Below are 25,131 nucleotides of genomic sequence, written 5' to 3' on the forward strand. Positions count from 1 at the left end.
CCTTTTCAGTTTCCTTTTGTGTGTTGTCTTTTCTCATTTGTATAAGTTCCTTGAGGGTAGGGAAGGTCCTTTTCCTTGTATTCCTATTCCCAGCAATGTCTGGCACTTAAGAAAGGAAACTGATTCCCAGGGATTAAGTCACTTGCCAGAGACTGCACACCTAAGCAGTAATGGGCTTGGCACGGTGCCACCAGAGTCCCGTGACCTCCAGCAGGCTGACTCTTCTTTTCTGTGGAGTTCACGTTTCCACACCTCTCTTGTCTCATGGCAAGTGCTCCCTCTTCTGCATTTCCACAGTATCATTTATTGATCTTCTTGCTCATTTGGACATTAGCATATTCTAATTTCTATTTGTTACCTTTTATGTGATAACAATAGATCTTCGCCAAATGAATTGTAAACTGGGGATGAGGAGGGCACCTAAATGATGCCCCTGAAGCACTTAGCTCAATACCTCGCATACGGTGAGCAATTTATAGACATGAAAAGCAATTGTTGTTGGGTTGTTTTCATTTCAGCGTGACTCATTGTGACCCTATTTGGGGTTTTCTTGGAAAAGATACTGGAGGGGTTTGTCATTTCCTTCTCTAGCTCATATTACAGATGAGGAGACTGAGGTAAAAAGGGTTAAGTGACTTGGGCTCACTTATCTAGTGTCTCAGTTCAGATTTGAATTTAGGAAGATCACTCCAGGCCTGGCACTTTAATCTACTGCATCACCTAGCTGCCCATGAGAAGCAATATGATGCTGTAAATAGATCAACCTGTAAGCAGATTGGGTTAAAATCTTAGCTTTCTTAGGATTTGGTACCTGTGTGACCTTGTGCAAAAACAAAACAAAACAACAGTGATATAGCGCTTTTGTCCTTAGAACAATTCTATGAGTCACTCGGTACTGCAGATGAAGAAGCCTAAGTAAGTGGTGATCCTTTTACTAGTAATTCTGGAATCAAAATTCAAACTCAGGTCTCTCTTGATTCCAAGACTAATATACTTTCAATATGTTCTGCTACCTCTCACTAATAGTTTTTTGTTCAACCTGTATCATGAAAATTATGATTTTAGAGAACTTTGGTAGGGCTGGTGAAACTGGTGCAGATTAGGAACATGGCTAACATTTCAGGACACCACAGACACCATAATGAAGTAATAGGAGCTGGAGAACTGACTAGTATTCTGGGATTTGTAGCTCAGAGGGAAAAGCTTTCAGTCAATGAATGAATCAGTCAACCTGCACCGTGCTAAAAATGGTGATACAAGGAAAGGCAAAAACAACTCATTTCCTTGTATCCTGAGAATTATTTGGAATATTGAGATGTCTGAGCCGGAAAGAAGAATTTGAGTCATGCATGAGTGTTTTTAAAAGAGATCCACACAGACTTCAAGAGAGCAAATTGAGAGGAAGGCTGTTTCAGGAGCAAGACACTTCATCTCTGTTCTGAACATTTTCTTTGGTAGCTCCCTATGCCTGGAATGCTCTCCCTCCTCAACTCTGCCCACTGACTCCCCGGTCTCCTTTAAGCCCCATGTTTTACAGGAAGCCTTTCTCAGTTCCTCTCAGTCTTAATGCCTTCCCTCTGTTCATTATTTCCTGTTTATCCTATATGAAGCCTGTTTGCATTTATTTGTTTGAATGTCATCTCCTTTATTAGACTGTGAGCTCCTCGAAGTCAGGGGTAGTCTCTTGCTTTTTTTTTCTGTCTCCAGCACTTAGTATAGTGTCTGGTGCATAGAAGGTAAGTAATAAACATTTATTGATTGATCAAATGATTGATTTACACAGTTATACAATTAGTAAGTGTCAGATGGAGAATTAGAATTCAAATCTCTCCTGTTTTCAATTGGAGTTCTCTTTCTGGATACCACTGCAAACTTTGGGAGAGATTGGAGTATTAGAGGATCTTTTCAAGTAGTGGCCCCAAGGCAGTACTGAAAAGATAGAATTGATAATGATTTTTGGTATGTATATTCATATAGCTGGAGAGTATACAGGGAAAAGTATTTTTGGTGGGTTGGGAGGTGGCAATTCATTAAAGAATTAGAATTAAGAAAAGAAAGAAAGTCACATTTTCTTCAGCTTACAAACTTTATACATGCAGAGAATTACTCAAACCTAATGTCTGGAGGTTAAGACTGAGTTTTGCCAGGTTATGATGTAATATAGTAAGATTTTGGTATTTGGAGGGCATCATTTCTTACAAATTTAGTAGTTGTTCTATCACATTGTATGTGCAGTGTGAAGGAAAATTCACACAGTAATCCAACAGTTGTTGTTCAGTATTGTCTGACTATTTGTGCCTCCATTTGGGGTTTCTTTGGCAAAGATACTAGAGAGATTTGTGATTTCCTTCTCCAGTTTATTTTACAGATGAAGAGACTGAGGCAAACAGAATTAAGTTACCTGCCCAGGGTTACATAGCTAGACCTGAACTCATGAAGATGAGCCTTTCTGACTCCAGGCCCAGAATTCTATTCACTGTGCCACCTACCTACCCCAAATTAAAAATAGATTTAGAATAAATATAGCAGACGAGACTAGGTCAAATGTTTATAAGGTATTTGGAACAAAGACAATGTTTTAAGACTGACAAATCACATTTCAGATTTTGTATTCATGAGTTATGAGAAGAGCTGTTAAATAATTTTTCCTTTAATAGACACAGGATGATTACCAAGAATCAATCAGTATGCATTTATTGATTACTTTCAATGTGCTAGGGATCATGGAAGATGCATGAAAGTAGGATATACTGTAGATACGCTTGAAGACCATTTAGTCTCAAAGAATGCAAGTGGGATGTAAGAGCTAGAAAGGACATTAGAGAATTTGTGTTCCAAAACCTATAACATTACCTGGCATATAATAGATGCTTTAAAAATGTATCTTTGATTCATTAAAGCTTTTGCAACACCTTTATTTTATAGAAATTTCAGAGAGAAATGATCACTGGCTCATGGGTAAAGAGCCAATTTGTGGCAGACTTGGATATGCCCCATTCTCCTGACTTGTCCAATACTCTTCCAACCACACCAGTGAACTCCAAACTCCAAAGCAATGAAAGGACTGTGTATGATGGACTCATAAGAGGTATGAAGAAAAGGGTGCTGATTTACTCAACTTCCTCCTTTGGAGTTAAGCTGAATAAGCATTACAAGAAAAAGAGAAGAAATCAAAGAGAATTTTCTTCAGGTAGAGTTCTATGGTCTGATTTTTAAATGACATAAATGAAAATTTTATGTTTTGATTTCTGTTTGATGTCTCCCCAGTAACTCCTCACAGTGCCAAGGAAATAGATTCCTGGCTTGGTAGACAGAAACTAGCTTGCTGGCTGGTTCTTACTCTCCTATTTGTCCGAGGGAATTTACTTAATGTTTAGCATTGATAAAAAAATATTTGAAGATATTTGTTCATTAAACAGGATGAATGACAGGATTAAACTGTGAAAGCTTAGCATGAAGTGTCTGGCTCTGAAGGAGGATTTGAAAACGTCATGCTCATCTTTACAAATAATCCACACGATGTAGAAGGAACTCTGATTATAGCAACCTTTCTGAGGCTGATATTCCTTCTCATGGAGCATACTGGTAGAATACAAAATGTTCAAAATGACAACAATATAAAGCATTCCTCCATAGAAGGAGATAGAAGTTTGTTTCAATAATTTTTTTTAATTTTGTTGCAAAGGTAGCTTGAATTTAAAGTAATGGATTTTTTTTTTTTTTGCATTTTAGAGGGTAACTGGGGTTAAGTGACCTGCCCAAAGTCACATGGCTAGTATGTCAAGTGTCTGAGGCTGGATTTGAACCCAGGTCCTCCTGACTCCAGGGTCGGTGCTCTATTCACTGTACCACCTAGCCACCTCTAAGTGATGGATTTCTTGAAAGTGTTATTTTGCTACTAATTATTTCAAGCAGAAACTCCTTTAAGGTGAACTGGTTTATGACTCGAGTTAAAGTTAAGTTTAAAAGTTTAGTTAAGTTTAAGTTAAAATTATGAACTGGCTTATGACTTTTAAGTTAAAAAAGGACTGTCTGATAAAACTGGGATTCACTTGTAGTGGAACAATGATATAATTATGCTGGTTGAGATTAAAAACTTGTGGTCTTTAAATTAAGCATTTTTCCCCCAAATGTAGAGAGGTGGATGATTTGAAGAAACACCAGCAAATACCTAGTCACAAAATAATAAAGGAAACAGCACCAAACTATCCCAGTTAAATGTACACAGTGTCCTATGGTACTTAATGTACCTCAGGATCCAATTGCTATTGGTTAATCCCTACCTTTTTACAGATAAGGAAATAGGGTTTAGGGTGTTTATTACTCAAGGTCATTTAGCACCTTATGGCAGAAGTCCAGGTCTCATGTCTGCAGTCCAGGGCTTAATTGATTACATAGTACAGCCTTCTGATCTTGTAGTTCCACATTTTTTCAGTCTTGATCCTAGTGTTTGTGAGGAAGAGAATCAAACACTTTAGAGGCGGTTGGTGCTGAAGTGAATAGAAGGCTATGTATGCCTCGTCAGGAAGACCTGAGTTCAAATCAACAATCTCAAAGTTGTTATTTTCCCACTTCAGGATGAAAAAAAATAGTTATCGTCGTCACATCTTTACAAACACATTATTAGAAACTGATTTCTTCTTTCCAATAGTAGTTGTGCTTATGAAAAATGGACGTTTCTGTTAGAGAAAGGTGACTTGATTCAAAACATCCAAATGAATCTGTAAACCCATCGACTTGAGAGTTCCCACCAATGATGCAAAGGGTAGCCCACCCATGCTTACTCATCCTTAGAAATTCTTGTTGATCTTCTTCCATAAGTTTGCCACAGAGAGGTTGACTCAATGGCTGGAGGACTTCCTTGGTTTCTCATATACACATATGCATATACATATACATTATGTGTGTGCTTGTGTAAGTCTACAGGGTGCCCATCCAAATACATGCTGAAGACTTTTACTGTGGGATTGGGGCAAGAGGCATTCCTTATCCATTGGGTGAATGAAGTACTTAAATTTTGTAATTTCTTGATAGGGATAGAAATTGATCAGAAAAATAAAAACTATTTTCTTAGAAAGCAAGCAGCAGTTCTTATATATTATTATTAAGATATGGATGTTTATTGCCAACCCTATGGACTTCAATAAATAACCATATTCTAGCTACTAAGTCAAGCAAGAAGTGTTTATTGATTACCTATGTGGCTATTATAGTTTTTGTAGAGGTCAGAAAAGGCATTAGTTCCCCAGTGTCTAGGAACTCAGTTACCAACCATAATTGTGCAATGAAGGACTCTGGGAAATTTTAATATCTGCACTTTTATTTCAACCCTTTTGGGTGGAAATGTTTGTGAAATCATTATAACTTCCTTTGAATAAGTAGTATACAAACACAATTAACTCTTCTTTGATAACTCAGTGTCATCGGTGTGAATTACTGTAGTGTGCTGAAGATATAGATGGCACAGACCATAGGGTGTTCACTTTGCAAAATTATAGGACTTGAGAGTTGGGTCCAACCCATACCTTAAAGGTATCTCTATTCTATAACATATATCTATTTCTATATATAGGCCAACCATTAAGGGCCTATTGTATTTAGAACTACTGGGTACTGGATGAATACAAATTCTTTATACACAAAAAAAAATTAAAACTGATTAAATTCAGTTTGGAATAATGGTTGATTGAAACTGCCCCCTAAGTTTTCTTGCCTTACGTGAAACAGGAGAGTGGTTAGGCTTATTTAGAAGGGTTTTTACAGGGAAAAACATGTATAGAACATTCTGCTTATTGTATTAAGAGAAGCCTAATGAGAAGTTAAAATGTGATTGGATTAAATTTAGCTGAAGAGCAAAGCTCTGTACCCGGCAGGGGAAAGAGTATCACCTCTGGGGATGTTCAATCCTTAACTGTAATAAAATGATTGTGTTATCTTTTCAAGGTTGGGAGGAAAGTACATTGTATCCTGTGAGGCAATATATGAATGTTAGCCATCTTTGATTGACTTATTTATTATTCAAATGTCCCAATGGATTTATGACTTGATCAATTTGGAAATTCCTTCTAACATTATAGCTAGTAACTTATCCATACCTATCCATAATCAACCTAACCATCCTGTGCCATTCCTACCCATATATTTCCATCAGTTTCCCACAGGGGTTCCCCTAATATGCTGGAGACCTTCCTCATTTATTCCTTGATACTAATTTAATCAACAAATATGCTCAGTATGTAGGGGATTGGCAGTATTTCTATGAACTGTGTTCTGAAAATTTGTAAGTTGCCTTGATTTTATTTTGTAAGCCTATGTAGGTTAAGCTATTTATTTTCTTTAAGAGGTAATACAAATTTTCCTTGTGACTTGATTGGTAAAGACAGACTAAAGTTGTTGACATGGCTTCCCGTTCACCTGAATATGAAAAGCCAGAAGAATCTCTAGCTCTCTATGGCTTCTGAATGACAATATGGTCAGTACTGGGAAGGGACATGTAGCTGAATTAATGAATTCTTATTGATTTCTTTGGAAGGCCAACCAAACTTTTGTTAATTATTTAGATATAAGTATTTCACTTTATTCTAATATCAGATCTAAACATGAGGGGATCATTCTGAGTCAGTTCTGGCTACCATGTCAAAGCATCACCATATTTCTAGTTACCCAGATTCACAACTTTGGGAGGCAATGTACTATGGTAGTGTATTGGTTCTTCATACAGAAGATCTGAGTTCAAATCCCATTACTGCCACTTCACTGTGTGACCACAACTTTACTTCTCTGTTTCCTCATCTGCAAAATGGGCAGGATTGGCCTGGATGACATACAAGTTCCTTTCCAACTCAAAATCTATGACCACGGAGTGGCCTTCAACTTTTTCCATATTCTACACTGCTGATTGAAATAGCTCTCAAATCCCATTCCTTCCATTCATAGTTACCAGGACAGTTCAGGCCCTCATTATCTGGGCTGTTTCCTAATTTGTCTACTTTTCTTGAATCTCTCCTCTTGCTAATCTATCTTCTACACAGTTTCAAAGAGTACATCCTAAAGCACAGGCAAGTTTGACCATGTCACTTCTCTATTCAATCTGCTCTGATGGCTTCCCGGAATTGCCCCTAGTGTCAGATACAAAGCACACTATTTGGCATTTAAAGCCCTTCATAGCCTGGCTCCATCTTACCTTTTCAGGGTTATTATGCACTACTCCCCTTTAAGGATTCTGATACTGCCATTGCTATTCCTCACATATAACCCTCCCATCTCTGATCTCTTCGCCTTTGATTAGATTAGGTGGGCTGAAAGGTCTGGCATGCATTCCTTGTTCATCTCCACTTAGAATCCCTAGCTTAGCTCAGGAACCGCCTCCTCAAGAAGCCTTTGGTTCCTTCCCTAATTTGGCATAAGTATATAAGTATATAAGCACATATACATATTTTTGTTATACTTAAATGTATCTGTTGCTTCCTCCAAAATAATGTAAGCTCCTTGAGGGTAAGGACTGCTATTTTTGTCTTAGTATTCTAAGTATTTTAAACAAAGTAGCTATTTAATAAGTGTTTGATGTGTGTACTTCTAACAATGCAGACAGCAACTCATCCATGTTTGTCTATCCTATGTGATTCTCGTCCATATCTTCCCATGAATCCACCACAGTCCATTTGATGTGCTAGTCTTTTTTTTTTCTTTTATTCTGTACACATTGCATGGATACCAGTGGGACATGTGAACTATCCAGTGGTTTTCTCTTGTTCTGTGTGACCAATTCATCTTTTTTTTTCCTCTGGTCATAGATTTCATTGATTACACCCTTTATACTACTGTGTTAAGTCATTTGCAATATGTCACACAGTGTAATGGCTGTCATATACCTTTATGGTGTCCTCTGAATGCTAACTTCAATCATTGGTAGACTGTGTTCCATGACTCATAACCATGTAATACTGATATAGAAAATATGGATCCTTGTTTCAGGGAGAAATGTGGTAATGATAGAGAACTACAATTTCCTAAAGGCATCCTTGCCAGATAATCTCCTTGTGTTTAGTTTCAAGCCCAGTTTATTGTCTGTTTTCTATGTCTATCCAAGATACATGGACTTATAGAAGTGTTCTATGAGTCGTCTGTGTAAACACCTATAGGTCTAGGCAATACGCATTTTTAAAAATTCTTTGTATTTCAGGGTATTAAATATACATACACACAGTATCTTAAGACTGAAAAATCTAATAGTTTTGATACACAGGTAGATATAGGGAATAGTGGGTGAAAATAACAATTAAGTTTTCTATTATGCCTCAGAGTAGTTTATTCTTAAGGTACAATTGCATGCTACACAGACAAACCCTTTTGGATTATAGATAACTACCCAAAGAAAGATGGACATTAAATTTGAAAAAAAAAAAGATATACTCATGAAAATACAACTGGCAGCTATTATTCGGATATGTTGTTAAACAAAATGTTTGGCGGAACTTGCAATCCGAACAGGATCTATCAAGTATACCAACTAATTTGGAGGTATTGTTAGCTAAATTCACTTTATAAACCAATCACATACCATGTTTGTCACTTGAATGTATTGTTTACATTTGTATTTTTCAACTAAAAATATGTTCTCTTAAACATGTCTATTGCAGTAAGTGGTATAAAACAGACACTGGGCTCATTCAATAAGTTATGATAGTTAAAAGAATCTTTTTTTTTTTTATTTCTTACATAATATGGATGCAAGTATAACACAATAACACCATAATCCCCAAGAATAAAGCTTACACACTAAACAGTTCCAAACTCCAAGATCATAGTTATAAAACCTACAGGCTCCAATAGTAGTAGTTCAGCATCTTAATTCAAAGGGCCAAATTTTCAGACATTACTACTAATGCCTTTTCATTCTGTGGAAAATATAAAATTAAATTGCTTATGGAAGGTAAGTCATACTAATATGCTCCAAAAATCTATGTATAAAACCAAGCAGTTTTGAAACCTGCATTATTTAAACAAATATTCACTGAACACTCATTGTGCTTGAGCCCTCCTTAGCTTCTTACTCTATTTTCTTTCAAGAAAATTTACCGTTTTTAATCTAGTAGAATTTAATGTGAACATAAATTGAGTTTTCAAAATGATCTTTCACTGATTATCTAATGATTTTCACTAAGTAATTCTTGAGGTGTAATTCAAATATGACCTCTGATCCACAATGTTTTTTGAAATTGTTCAAGTTAAATTCAAATTCAGATTAATATAGTAAAACAGCATTATGGCTGCCCACAATCTGTAGATGCTTCTTTTCTTTAATAATATATTTAAATTGAATTACTAAAGTTATTCCCAGTATAAACAGATTTTATTGAAATTTGTTTTAAAGAGTTTCCTTGTGCATTTTCAGTATCTTGCTAACATCAGCCTACTGGACCCAAACATGACTGGTTCCATGAAGTGGGAAATAAAGCTGGCTGAGGCTGCTGCTGAAGGCTACAGCAGGAAATGGATACATAAACACAGGTTTTATTGTCATGTTCAATGGAACTGGAGTCTTTCTTATTATTGTGTTCCTGGTGGGCTGAAGATGGAGTAATGGAGTGTTAGTTCTTTAGGCCAAAAATACACGAATGTTTTGGACAAAGGCTTCATTCTCTGCCTGTAGTTAGCAACTTGAGGGCTTTCTGTAGATTCTGCACAGCAGTGCTTACATCTTCATATTGCAAAGCACTGCCTGCATATTTGCAGTATTTCTGAGCTCTGGCAAAGTCCTCTGGTGTTAGACGGACATCCCCTGCAAGAAAAGAGTAATCAAAGAATTGGAAATCAACAAAAAGTGAATGCAAGCTACCCAATTAGGTTAAATCAATGTTTACTTTGGGTATTTAATGTAGGTATTTAACTTTCAGATTATTTTATTTTCACTTCTATTTTAATGCAGCTTGGCTTTTTTTTTTTACAGAAATTAAAAGAATAAAACTACACATGATTTCATTGTATGATACAAATGTAAAATAAAATTTCCATTTCAGAAATAAGAAAAAAACTTTTTATACTTCAAGCAAGTTAACTGCAAGAATGTTACATCCTGGATGAAACTAGCACAGTGGCTTCTATGTTTATTCTGGAATCACTGAAGTCTTTTCATGGAATAATACACTTAGAGTAAAGCTTAAGCCGCCCCCACTTGAACTAGAATACAATTCTATCACTCCAGACAAAATAAAGGATTGCACTTTATGTTAAAGTTTATGTTTTTTAAAAGTGGCATTTTTCTCTATAAGAATTATGCCACTGCTTCTTTTGGGGCAGGAATTCTACATTTCATTTTCTTGAACTCTCTTTAAAAACAAAGATTACCAAAGTTTACTCATACACACACACACACACACACACACATATATTTTAAAGCAATCGGGGTTAAGTAACTTATTCAAGGTTACACAGCCAGTTATTTCTGGGTGTGGTGCTAAGTATCCGAGCCCGGATTTGATCCCCAGGTCATCCCAACACTGGGGCCGGTGCTCTTACTCACTGCGCCTGTGCCACCTGGCCGCCCCTAAGCAATTGGGGTTAAGTAACTTGCTCAAAGTTACACAGCCAGGTGTTTCTGGGTGGGTGCTAAGTGTCTGAGCCCAGATTCAATCCCCAGGTCATCCCGACACTGGAGCCAGTGCTCTTACTCGCTGTGCTACCTGGCCGCCCCTATTTTTTTTTTTTTTAAATCAAGGAACAATCACTCCACATTTATTTTTATTAATCTGTACTTTTTTTTATTACAAAGGTGGGAACAGAGACCTATGAAACATATGCTCCTGGCATTTCCATAGTTTTATTAAACTGCTATGACTTATGTGGCTAAATCTTGTGCTACTCTGGAAACAGAGATTACCTTCAGTGGAGAGTATAATGAGAAATGGTTTTATCTAAGGTCTCTATATAACAACAGGGCAACATTTGTTCACAAGATCTAAAATGCCTATATATCACAAGAGATGATAGTCTGTTTGGGGGAGCCTTTTCATTCCTTGAAAAATTTGCTATAATTCAATTAGATAAAAGAAAAAATAGATCAGATTGATAGGCTGAGGACAAAGCTAATTTTATAACTACATAAAATTGCAATCAAACTTTTAAGGTTTTTCTTTTAAATAAAAGTAGTAGAATTTTAAAATATGACAAATTATAAATCCTTCTGAAATTAAGTATTTAATGCTAAATAGAGCTATTTTTAAATTTTTAAAAAGTAATTTTCCTGATTAACACCGATATCAAAATGTTATGGGGAAAAAGTTTTGCTTAAATTGGACAACTGTTAAATTGAAACAATTCTGAGATACTACCTCATGCCTGCTGGATTAGCTAATAGGAAAAGAAAAAGAAAATGACAAATGCTGGAGGGGATGTGGGGAAAATGAAACATCAATGCACTGTTGGTGGAGTTGTGAAATGATTCCACCATTCTGTAGAACAATTTTGAACTATGCCCAAAAGTTGATAAAACTGTGCATATCTTTTGACCTAGCAGTGCCACCTCTAGGTCTGTATCCAAGAAGAGATAAAAAACAAAGGAAAAGGACCTAGATATACGGAAATATTTATAGCAGCTCTCTTCTGGGTAGCAAGGAGTTGGAAATTGGGAGGATGCATATCAAATGTGGAATGGCTGAACAAATTGTGCTATGTGAGTGTGATGGAATACTATTGTGCAATAAGAAATGATAAGCAGGATGCTCTCAGAAAAACCTGGAAAGATTTATATGAGCTGATGTACTATGAAATGTACTATGTACAAAGTAACAGCAATACCGTAAGATGCTCAGAGAGGAATGACTTAGCTATTCTCAGCAATACAATGATCTAAGACAACTATGAAAGACTATGATAAAAAATGCTCTCCATCTCTAGACAAAGAACTTATAATGTCTGAATGCTGACTGAAGCATACTTTTTTTACTTTATTTTTGAGTTTTAATTTTTTTGGGGGGAAATCTATGCTTTCTTTAATAATTTGACTAATAAGGAAATATACTTTGCATGACTATACATGTATAACCTATATAAAATTGCTTGCCTTTGCAACAAGGCTGCTGGGTAGGGAGGACAGGAGAGAATTTGGAACTCAAAGTTTTAAAAATAAATATTAAAATTGTTTTTACATGTAATTGGGGAAAATAGAATACTAAATAAAAATACAAATTTTAATTACTTTCAGTTCTATTTATGATGAATTTCAGATCTGCCTGGGAATTACTATGGAATGAAATAAAACAAACAAACAAACCCAAAACAACAAAATTCTATCACTGATTAATTTAACCCTTTGAAACAGGTGATTAATATTTATTTCCTTGAGGATTTGTGACAATACTAATAAGAACACGGGATCAGAGGACTGTAGTAGAGTAAGTTAATGACTCTCTTAATGTCAAGACTCTACAGTCAAAGGAGAAGCTGTGGCAATTATATGCTTCATGTCATCCAGGTAGACAGTAAATCCAGATATTTGGAACTTAAAGTGAAATTGAGCAGATAGTCATCCTAAAGATTTTCTAAAATCTTTAACTAGGATATATTATTTAAAAGAAGTTAAGATATATCATTAGACTAAATTATCAATAAAATAAAAAATTATCAATAAAATTGAAAATATACTCAAATGTAGATAGTCAACATTCATTATTATTGATGTGATTAAAAGCGATTAAAAAAACACTTGAACATTAAGTTATCGTACTCCAAAAACAAAAAGTCAAGCAACACAAATTAATAAATAATGCCATGCTAAATGACAGAACATTCAATAGCTTCTGTTAATACATTAAAAATGTTTCTTCCCCCCCCCATTAAACCTGAAAAAATTAGTATATTGATCTCAGAAAGGAATATTCCAGCCTGGGATTAAAAAAAAAAGATATATTATTATAGAAAAAGAATATATATGTATATACATATATGTATTATACATATACACATATAAAGCAAAAGAAAGAAGGAAAAAAGGAAGGAAGGATGAAGTGAAGGCAGGAAGGAAAGGAGAGAGGAAAAGAAGGAATGAAAGAAAGAGGGAAGGAAAGAAGTATAAAGAAAGAAAGAAAACTCACTCAAATAAAAAGCAGTTTCTATAGAAAGAGATCAGTGGCACTGAAATCAGGAGACCTGGGTTCAAATTCCAACACTGACAATGACTACTTGTATGACTTCAGCAAAGTCCTTTCCAAGCCTCAAGTTTCCTCAACTACAAAATGGGGATTGTACTAGATGGCTTCTGAAGTACTTATCAGCTGTAAATCTATCACCCTAGAGGTATGTAATGTTACCTAAATGGGTGAAAATAAAACTTAATCTAAATACTGCTTAATTTTGTGCTTAATATTTTTAATGGCAAGAGAAACTAGTAAGCCATTCTTTAAAAATTAGTCAAGGCATTTGTCCAGAATTTAGCTGATTTACTGGAAGGGGGCCTGAAGTAAAGAATCTAATCTTATTTTTACAGTACCATTAGTCTTAGTACTTTTTTCTGGCATTGTGCTATTTTTAATATTAAGATATAAATATAGTAGCATAGTAACAAAAACTCTTTTTACTCTTTTAGTTTATAAATTAAACATATCTACTTATGACAAAACTGCTAACAAGTAGGCTCTGCATTTTATTAGAAGTGGTAAATTATGAAAACGCCAACTGTGAAAAGTCATGGAAATACTAAAATTATTTTTATTTCATGGAAGTTTAGTAAATCTAGTTGGTAGCTTTAATTTTACTCTACTAATTATAAAACTAAAGAAACCTACCCCCCCCAAAAAAAAAGCCTAAGTAAAATAGTTACACTATCTTAATGTGGAAACAAAACAACATAACATTAGAAAAATAGTACATTCAAATTTAAATTTCTAATTCAATTTGTTTTCTCTGCTCTTAAGTTGGCATTTAAGAATAAATTTTAGGAAAGGTTATTTCTTGGAAAAAGTTCTTATATCTCAAATATATAGAGAACTGAGTCAAATTTATAGGAATATGAGGCATTTCCCAATTGACTCAGCAATACCATTATTAGGTCTGTTTCCCATAGTGATCAAAGGAAAAGGTAAAGAACCTCTATGTTCTAAAATATTTATAGTATCTTTCTATCTGGTGGCAAGGAACTGGAAAGTTAGGAGATGCTCATCAATTGGGGAATGGCCAAATAAATTGTCGTATATAATTATAATAGAATAATACTGTCCAGTTAGAAATGATGAGCATGTTGTTTTTAGAAAATCATAGAAATACTCATGTGAAATAGTAAAGAGTGAAACAAGCAGAAGCAAGAGAACATTATATACAGTAAGAGCAATGTTTGAAGAGTAACTGTGAATGACTAAGCTATTCTGAGTAATATAAATATTCAAATTAGCTACAAAGGATTTATGAAAGAAGATACTATCAAGTATATACTATATAGTTTCACACATATACATATATGTATATGTGCATATACGTATGTATATCCATCCATACATCTCTCTGTCTAGTGCAGGGTTGGGAGGAAAGAAAGAAGACAGCTTGGAACACCAAATGAAACAAAAAAAATTAAATATATTTTAAAAAGATGAACAAAGAAAGAACCAATTATAGGTTAGAAGGATCTTCCAATATGGCTAGTTACCATAAAAGAAAAAAAAGATTTAGAAAATATTTTTTTTCTTTCATTAAGAGAAAAGACCCTGCCCCCTTATTCTTCTCCTCCCTTCTGACTACCTACTTTTCAACTCCCCTTTGTGTACAAACTTCCTCCATTAGAATGTAAGCTCCAGGAACTGTTTCTCTTTTTTTTTAGCACAAAGTCTGGCATACAATAAATACTTAATAAATGCAAATATTTTGCCTTGCCATGTTAAATAGAACAAGACTAAAATCCTCCTTCCACTGGATAGTCCTTCAAAAAACTTCAACACAACTAATAAGGCTCTTAGAAGTCTTTGTATTTTAATGCTAAATACCCTCATTTCCTTCAACAAATTCTCATAAAGCATAGACTCAAGGCCCTTTACTATCCTAGCCATTAATATCTGGAACCTCTCCAGGTTATTAATGGCCTCCTTGAACTTTGGCACCTAGAACTGAACATAAGGCTTCAGGTGGGGTCTGAACAGTTTACAGGATCATAGATTTAGAGACAGAAGGGTCTTTGGAGGTCACAGTCTGAAAATCCCACATATTACAGATGAGGAAATTGAGGCCCAGAGAGGTTAAAAGACTTCCCTAAGGTCATAAAGGCCAAGCCCAGGTCTTCAAGGTACAGTGGAGAGAGCTTTGGCTCTGGACTTAGGATCCACAGCTCAATCTTGTTGCTTACTTATATACAACCTTGGGTAAGTAAGTCACTTAATTTCTTTCTTGCATAGAGATGCCCCTCTCTCTACTCAAACAGCCATCAAACAAGTTGAGGTCATCAATACTTCTTAAGTATGGACTACTGAAAAAATCTATTTGGTCTGCCTCTTTCATCTTGACTACTCTTTCAGCTCCCATACAAAGCACTGGTCTGATCATGTTACCCTTCACTAAATTCCAATGGCTCTCTATTACCATTAGCATTAAAACTGAACTCCTGGGAGACATTTACAATGTTTTTCCTCACATCTGCAGCTTTACAGAGGACTTCACCCCATAAACTCTAAAGTCCAGCTACACTGTCCTACGCGCAGGTCCTCGCATTACTCTTCATCTCTCATAACTTCAAGTCTTTGCATTCATTCTACCCCATACTTGGAATGCTTTCCCTCTTCACCTCTGCTAATAGAATCTCTGGCTTCCTTCAAGATTCAGCTCCAGTGACATCTTCTGAAGAAAGGATTTTTCTGGTTTTACTACCCAAACTTGTATAATCTTTGGTTTTTCTTCTTGCCTTATTTTTCTTGGACTTTCAGCATTATTTGGCACTGGTAACCACTTTTTTCTTTCTTGATTCTCTTGGCTAAAATGATATTCTTGATTAATTCTCTTCTCATCTACCTTTTTTCTCAGCCTCCTCCAGTAAATTACATTTTTAGAAGTGAATGCCCCCAAAGGATTTTTCTTCATATTCTTTAGTGGTATCATCTACTGCTATGGTTTTAATTATCAAGTTTAGATGGATGATTTCTTTTTTAAAAATAAATTAATTTATTCATTTTTAGTTCACAACATTCAATTCCAAAATCCCTTGACTTCCAAATTTTCTCTCCCCCCTCAAGGTGGCATGCTATCTGATACAGGTTGCACAAATACCTTTGTACTAAACATTAGTCAAATTGTAAAGACGAGTTGTAACAAATGGAGTGAGCAACGAGAAAGAAGGAACAAAGCAAAACACAAAAGAGAGAAAGTAGTTTGCTTCGATCTGCATTCAGACACTGTAGTTCTTTCTCTGGATGTGGATGTCCCTTTCCATCATGAGTCTTTTGGAGTTGTCTTATAACCTTGCATTGCTGAGAGGAGCCCAGTCTGTCAGTCAATTGTCATAGATATGATGTGTCTGTAATTTTGTACAAAGTTCTCCTGGTTCTGCTCTCACTTAGCATCAATTTATATATGTCTCTCCAGGTTATTATGAAATCTGTCTGCTCCTTATTTCCTATAGCACAATAGTATTCCATTACATTCATATAACCACAACTTGTTCAGCAATTACCCAATTGATGGGCATCCCCTTGATTTCCAATTCCTTGCCACCACAAAAAGAGTTGTTATAAATATTTTTGTACATACAGCTCCTCCTCCCAGATCTCTTTGGGATACAGCCCTGGAAGTGGTATTGCTGGGTCAAAGAGTATGCAAATTTTTATAGTCCTTTGGGCATAGTTCCAAATTGCTCTCCAGAATGGTTGGATCAATTCACAACTCCACCAACAATGCATTAGTGGTCCAATTTTTACACCCTCTCCAGCATTTATCACTTTCCTGTTTTGTCATCTTAGTCAATCTAACCGGTGAGATGTGGTACCTCAGACTTGTTTTGATTTGCATTTTAGAAATGAGGCCTTTATCAGAGACACTGGTTGTAAAAATTCTTTCCCAATTTTCCTCTTCCCTCCTAATCTTGGTTACATTGGTTTTATTTGTGCAAAAACTTTTCAGTTTAATGTAATCAAAGTTATTCATTTTGCATTTCGTAATCCTCTCTCTCTCTCTTGTTTGGACATAAATTCTTCCCCACTCCTAGCTGGATGATTTTTAAATCCACACATCCAACCCTGGGCTCTAATCCCACAGTTCCAACTACCTGAAGAATATAACTTGGATGTACTTCAATAACTTTAGACTCAACAAATCTAAAAAGAAATTCATCATTCTTAAGGCAACTAGGTAATGCTGCAGATAGTATACTAGACTTTGAGTCATCAGACTTGAGTTCAAATCGGACCCAAGAGACTTAACAGCTGTGTGACCCTGGGCAAGTCACTTAACCTCTATACCTCAGTTTCCTTATGCACAAAATGGGAATGATAATAGCACCTTTGTCAGAGTTCTTGTGAATATCAAATAAGATAATATTTGTATAGCACATAACAGTGCCTGGTACGTAGCAGGTACTTAATGTTTGTTCACCCCCAGAATTTGTTATTTTTGTCTACAGATCTCTGCTTCATAAAAATTTTATTAAATTTCTTTGTTGAGTCTACCACCTTCTTTATGTAAGCTGTCCCTTATACCTATCAACTTTTTCCACAGTGCCTGCTAAAATTTTCCTCCTTTAAGACTTAACTTAGCTGTTACCTTCCACATTAAGCCTTTTTCAATATCCACAGCTAAAAGTAATCTCTACCACTTGAAATTTCTTCAGTGTCAAATGCTGCTGAGAGGTTAAGGAGGATCAGAAATAAGAAAAAGCCATTAGATTTGGCAATTAAGAGTAGTAACAAGGCAGTTTCAGTTTAATGATAAGGCTGGAAGCCAGATTGCAGATGGTTTTAAAGTAAGAGGAAAGGAAGTAAAGGCACTGAGAGTAGATGGTTTTCTCAGAGTTTAGCTGTGAAGGGGAGGGCATGTTATATTAGAGGACTATTGGATTAAGGGAACATTCCTTATGGACAGGACAGATATTTGAATATTTGTAGTCAGTAGAGAAAGAACTAGTAGATAGTATGAAAGTAAAGTGACTGGGAATGACAGAGAGAGCAATTTGCTAGAGAAATTGGGAAGGGTTGGGATCAAAGACACATGCAGAGTAGTTTTCTAAATGGTTTCAATTTTTTTTTTTGTAATGTATGAGTCAAGGGTCTCAGATAAGAAGAGGGGACTAGAGAGTGCTATGGGAGATGCAAGTAAAGAAAATAAGATTTGGAATATTTCCTGAGGAGAAGAGGATAGTAACTCAATCAGGGAGGAATAGAATGTTTGCCAAGTTGTAGTGAGGGCCCTGCTGAAATTACATGACAAATTTATAGTGAGTCTAAGTCAGCATGGTTTTGTGATTTCTTCATGTTCCATTCAGCAACATGAGAGTAGAAGCAACCAAGGTGGATGGTGAGGTAATGCCGGGTTGAAATTTGGCAAGACAATGAGAAATAGGACAAGGAAACAAGAGAACTGAGGATGGAGGACAGTTCAGAGTGGAACTGGATCACCAAAGGGTAAACACAATGAAGGGAGAAGAATGTAGACAATGGAAGGGTCTGGCAGTGAACTGAGGAATGGAGGAAATCAAGGTCATGGTAAGAATGAAAGAAAGGGTTGGTATCAGAAGGCATAAAGATAAAATGATAAAAGATTTTGATTAGGTATGACACTTTGGAGTCCATGAACATGGAAATGATATAGTTGTGGATGATGGAAGGAAAGAAACAAGTATTTATTATTATATGCCATTCACTTTACAAATATTATCTCATTTTATCTTGAGAACAACCTTAGGAAGTAGGTGCTATTATTATTCTTATTTTACAGTTGAAGAAACTGAAGGAGACAGAGATTAAGTGACTTGCCCAAGGTCACATAGCTATAAATGTCTGAGGCTGGATTTGACCTCTGGTAATCTTGACTCTAGGTCCAGCGCTCTATCCAGTGTGACACCTGCTGGCAACGTCAAGGATGTGATCATCTCTGTACAGAGAAGAAGGCAGAGTGGAGCAATAAGTCATTAGAACTAAGTAAACTGAGGATCTTAGAAGTAACAATATTTGACAAAGTACTATAATGTATGTTGAGGTTTTCTAGTATGTAAATAGGAGATAGAGAAGAAAGAAAGTCCATGAGCCAGGCACTGAATTCATTGAGGAAAGGAGGTATGGGAGCTCCTTCAGGAGTCCAGGGTTCTAAGACTGTCTCTTATAAGGCTCTGTGAGGCAGAAAATGGAAAAGGTCTTGTCCCACTGGGCAGCCCTGAGTTGCAGATGCTCTTGGTGCAGGGCCTCACTTGGGTGGGAGGCAGAGAAAGTCTGTAAAGCAGCTCTGCCTCAGGGCTCTACATAGTTTTTTGCTTTATCTCTCTGGCATCTTACATGGCTAGGACTTAGTCAATATTTATTGATTTGTAGTGAATAGATAGATGCTGTTTGGGAAAATACAAGATTATTATAGGTTTTCTAAGATAATATCATGGTTTATATATCACTTATGTAGAAGAAATTAATCCTTATTCTCTTCATCCATATTAAACCATCTTTGTAGACAAGATAGATAAAGATTGTTAAGAAACTGAAATGAAGTAGGTTCAGAACTAGACTAATGACTAGATCCAAAGACTACCACGGAGAGTTTTAGTACAACACTACAGGATTCCTTCCTTAGCTCCATTCTGATCAGTACTTTTATGAAATGAGTCAGGTATTTTATAATCATATTCCACATAAAATTTAAAAAAAATCACACCATTAAGGTTATATGACATTAGAGGAGATATATGACATTAGTAGGAGATATATTTCTATTGAAAAACAGAGAACAGTAGATTACTTTCATAATTATGGGTGGCGGGAGGAGGGGCAAAGAATTAACTAAATAAGAAATTTAAATTTTGATTACATAAAATTAAAAAGGTTTTTTCTCATACAAATTCAATTTTGCTAGAAAAAGAGAAATCATTTAACGGGGAAAAAAATCTGTGCATAAAATATCACTGATAAAAGTCTGGGATCCAAAATACATAGGAAATTTACATGAATATATAAGAACAAGAATCACTCTCTAATAGATAACTGGTTAAAGGATATGAAGTTTTCAAAAGAAGTAATACAAAAATTTCAATGTAAAAAAAAAAGTTCCAAATCACAAATAAGAGAAATATAGATTAAAACCAACATGAGGTTTCACCTCATTCCAAGTAATCTGGCAAATAATTATCAAAGATGAATATAGTGTTGGAGAGGCCACAGGAAGACAAGAAGGCAACACAAATTTGTAGAACTGAGCTGGAAAATAATCTGGGATGGAAGCAAAGTTATTAAGCTACCTATAGTCTTTGACCCAATAATTCTACTAATGCATATAAAATAAATAAAAGACAAAATGAAGGGTTGTGTACATGCCACAATTTTAATAAAAGCATTTATGTGGTAGCTTGAAACAAAGTAGATACCCATCAAATGGTAAATGGCTTGACAAACAGGTATATACGAAAATGCAATGGAATATTATGTAGCAAGAAATAACGAATATAAAGAATTCAGGCAAAATTGGGAAGACATGTACACAAACTGATGTAGACTGAAGTAAACAGAAAGAGTAGGAAAATATACATGATGTAACAGTATAATTAAAAGACCACCAAAAGAAAGTTAAACTGAGTATAAAGAACAATTTTGATCTTGAGGACAAACTTAGCTCTCTCCTTTTGTAAGTCAAATGTAGACTACAATGGAGACTGTCAGATATAGGTACTTTATCAGTTATCTTCACTTAACAGTTATTTTGTTTAATTCTAAAGCTATGGTAGTAGTGATGATTACTAGAAATGACTGCAATATAAAAACAAAAGACATCAATAAAAGTTTTTATTAAAAATGTAAAATTATGATTGGTATAGAGGAATGAATGAAGATTTACTGATAACATGAAGCTAGGAGAGATAGCTCAAACACTGGATAACAATATTAGTACACCCCCCTCCACTCCCCCAGAAACAAACGAACTCAAAAGGTTGGAAATCAGATTAATATAGGCAAAATCCTACATCTTTCAGACTACTAGTCATGTTTGCAGCCTAGCCTCTCCAGTCATTATCCAGGGAAGCCTCCCCTATGCCATTCAATCTGTCGATGCTTTTGGGACAAACAATTCACCAAGGCATTTTGAGGCACAGACAGGAGCAGGACAATCACACCACTGTCACCACCTCCTCCCCCTACAATCCTAGAAATAGCCTAGAACGCTGGGTCCAAGAGCCACAAGAAAAGCAGTACTTGCTGGACTACTAGGCCTGTATCTGGACACACTTCTGTAGCCCTCACTCAGGAAAAAAACCAAAAAAACTCCCAAAACCCTGTAATCTGACATGGCAACTAACTGCTTGTATAGTCCCTGCTTCCACTGGAAAAGAAGGTTCATGCCACCAAAGTTCTCAGCTTTGTCAAATGGTTCACTATCAGGAATGTATATGGTTTTATCACTGGAAATGAGATTAAAGAAGAGACATTCCTCCGCTTTACTGCTAAACTGTAAGAATGATGGAATCTTTCCATCTGCCTTGCAGCTAAAACTTTTTTTATATGCCTTCACTATTAGAATGTGAGCCTCTTGAGAGCATGATTGTCACTGCTTTTCAATTTATATCCCTACTGCATAACACATAGTAAGAACTTAAATGTTTTTTTTTAATTAATTCAAACACTTGGGTCTAAAAAAAAAAATTCCCCTAGATGAGCAAAACACCTATTTTAATACAGTATAATCTTAGTTTAATAGTGTGATGTGTAAACTAAAGAACGTTATTTGATATTAGAGTACAATGATATAAGTCTAACACCCAGTGTGAGAAAAATAAAAGTTCCATTGTACTTTTCCCTGATTGGACTGTATTTGTAATAACATGGCTGGTCTTGGCAGTCACATCACAGAAAGGATAATGACAATCTGAAGAATGCCAATAGTAATGTCAATGGTAAGGCAATGTCAATGGTAAGTTTTCAAGCTTTTCGGTCTGAGGAACCCTTTATACTCTAAAAAATTAATGAGGACCCTCAAAGAGTTTTTGTTTATAAGACCAATGCCAAATGCACACTTATGCAAAAGACTATTTACAGAGAACTTGCACGAGGTAAGCTTTCACAGGGTGGTCAGAAGAAGTGGTATAAGGACATCTTACGGTATCTCTGAAGAACTATGGCATTGATTGTGAGTTATAAGAAATGCTGGCATAGGACTGCTCAGCATGGGCAAATTTGCCCTTATCAAAGAAGGCCTTATATTCCATGAGCAAAGCAGAATCACAGAAGCACAAAAGAAAGAACTGCAAAAATCCAGAGCCACCTCCATCCTAAATATCCTAAAAGACCACTTATGCCTGCTGTAGCACCTTCCAAACCCGTATTGGACTGATCAGCCATAGCCAAACACACCACACCCTGACCTCAACACTGTGATGTAATTATTCTTCTTTGAAAATGAAGGATGAACAACAATATGGGTTATATCTAAAAATATTCATCTAATTGAATATAAAACTAAAATAATATAAAATATAAAACTAAAACATCTTAGTATTATTATGAAAACAGTTCTGACTTGTGGATTCTCTGAAAGGGTCTCAACAGTCTAAAGTAGTGTAAAGTATACTTTGAGAATTCCTGCAATAAGGGGTCTATAAACCATTTCATATGAAGAATAGTTGAAGAAATTCGATAGTTAAGTCTAGAGTAAATTATTGGGATAGCATACAAAACATGCATATACTTTGCATATATATAGCATATACAAAGACAGACATCTTTGAATATTTAACAGAGTGTCACAAGTAAGACTTGTTCTGAAGGGCAGACCTAGAATCAATATATGTGTGGAAATTATAGGGATGTATATTTTAAATCAATATAATGAACATCTTAGTAATTCTTTTATTGTTGAAGCTGTTCAATTGTTTCAGTCATGCCCTACTCTTCACAATCCCATTTGGGGTATGCTTGGCAAAGATACTGGAGTGATTTGATATTTCTTTCTCTAGCTCATTCTATAGATGAGGAAATGGAAACAAATAGGGATAAGTGACTTGTCTAGGGTCACACAGCTGTTAAGTGGCTGAGGTCAGGTTTGAATTCAGGTCTTCCTGACTCCAGGCCTGGCACTCTATCCAGTGCACCAACTAGCTGCCCCAAATATAGTCATTACAACTATCTAAGAATTGAATTGGTTTCTTGGGGGGTAAGCAGTGCTTTCCATCACTGGAGATCTTCAAGGAGCTGAACACTAATTTAATTGCTGTAATACTGTTCAGGAGGTTTGGGCAGAGGGTCACATCATATGATCTCTGAGGTTCTTTCCAACTCTTACATTTTGTGACTTTTATGACTATAGAAGGGGATCAAGTAAACTAGGCCTAACAGTAGTAAGAAAAACAAAAAGTCCCTAAACAATAGACCTATGTAATGAAGACATACTTTCTTCCCTAACCAATCTCAATTCCTATACCTTCCCTCCATTAATTATTTCCATTTTATACTGTATTCAGTTTGCTTTGTATGTATTTGTTTGCATGCTATCTAACCCATTAAACTGTAAAGTCCTTGGGGGCAAGAACTACCTTTTGTTTCTTTTAGTAACTCCAGTGCCTTCCACAGTGTACATAATAGGTCCTTGTTAGATGTTTACTGATTGATTAATAAATGGTTTCTCACACAAGCTCAGGCTACTTGTCAATATCCAGTTTTCTTCTTTTTTCCTTCCCCTCTTCTACCCCTTTTAGATTCAATTGCCATTCAACTCTCACTGTTTTGCTTCTTTCCCCTCTCAGATTCTGACAAAACCTGGAAACCTAGAATAAACATACTGGTACTCTAAGCCTCTGGTATTCATCAGCTAAGACTATGGCTGCTACCAGTAATCTACATGGCCTGGAGACCTTTATCTCTTATCAGGAACAAAGAATGCATAGTGCTGTCTGTACTCTGGGGATTAAGTAACAGAATCAAATCTAAATAAATCTGTCCAGATGTCAAACTGAGCCAAGTAAATAAGTTCCCACAGACTTAATGAGAATGTATAGATGTACGTATGTATATATGTGTGTGATATGCCTAATAATGAAACTTACTTTCTCCAATCAATAGGTTTGGTTTGGATAGTTTTTAAATAACAGCATATTGATCTGAAATGTCATTAAGTAGAACATAAGAATAAAATAATAGTTATTATTTGTTACCTTTTAAAAAGATTAAAATGAAGCACTAAGAATCCTTAATTTAGGTTCCACCTAAGAGGTGAAGAAAATTATTTAAGCTGCACATGGATGTGCCTGCAATTTCTCCTACAGGGAAGATTGAGGCTGGTGGATGATGAGCTTCAGCAATGCATTAATAAGTTAATCAGGTGTTTTCATTAAGTCTAGTACCAATATGGTAAGTCTAACAACGATATGGCAAGCTCTGGAGAGTGAGGTCCACCAGGCTACTACCAAAGGAGGAGCAAACAAGTCCAGGTTCTAACTCTCATGCTCCCATGATCAGCAGTGGGATCAGAGCGGCCAATGTATTTCTAGCTTGGATTAGATATGAAGACAGTGTCAAAAATAAATGAATAAAACTTCATGTGGCTAAGTAAGTGATGACCAATATTTTGCTAAATTCTTTACATTTTTTGATACTAATAAAATTATACTTGAAAAAAATCAACTAATAATCTTCACATAATTCTGAAACTTTCAAGGAAAAAAGTAATTGTGAATAAAAATGAATGTGTCCAAAGGTCATTCTTTTCAATTAACTCTGTGAATCTAGTTTAGTCATTAGGATAAAGTTGCTTCCCATGTCTTGGATTTCTGCCAAATAGGTTGAACTGACTAGACAATTTCACTGTATTTCCAGGGTGAATGGGGAAAAAAATCAAGTAACAGACATGGTCATTATCCAATTAAATAATTAAATGTAAACAAAGAGCTTCTTAGTTAATTTCTGTATCTAGATTATGCAATAATGTATACTACAAAAAACATTCCTGGACTTCATCAGAGTCTCATCCTTTTTCAGGATCATA

General features: G+C 35.6%; 1 protein-coding gene across 2 annotated transcripts in view; it reads right to left on the minus strand.

Moving 5' to 3' along the window:
- Positions 1 to 8,155: 8,155 nt before the first annotated feature.
- VTA1 (vesicle trafficking 1) overlaps positions 8,156 to 25,131 on the minus strand; it is a 116,580-nt gene continuing 99,604 nt past the window's right edge. For both annotated transcript variants that reach the window (XM_069076878.1, XM_069076879.1), the window contains exon 8: positions 8,156 to 9,781. In XM_069076878.1, the coding sequence (XP_068932979.1) occupies positions 9,636 to 9,781 (146 nt within the window). In that variant the 3' untranslated portion in view covers positions 8,156 to 9,635. The remainder of the gene's footprint in view (positions 9,782 to 25,131) is intronic.

This window comes from Petaurus breviceps, unplaced genomic scaffold, assembly GCF_028583685.1.
Source record: "Petaurus breviceps papuanus isolate PSGF00001 unplaced genomic scaffold, PetGlider_PUasm1.0 90977, whole genome shotgun sequence".
Classification (NCBI taxonomy): Eukaryota; Metazoa; Chordata; class Mammalia; order Diprotodontia; family Petauridae; genus Petaurus; species Petaurus breviceps.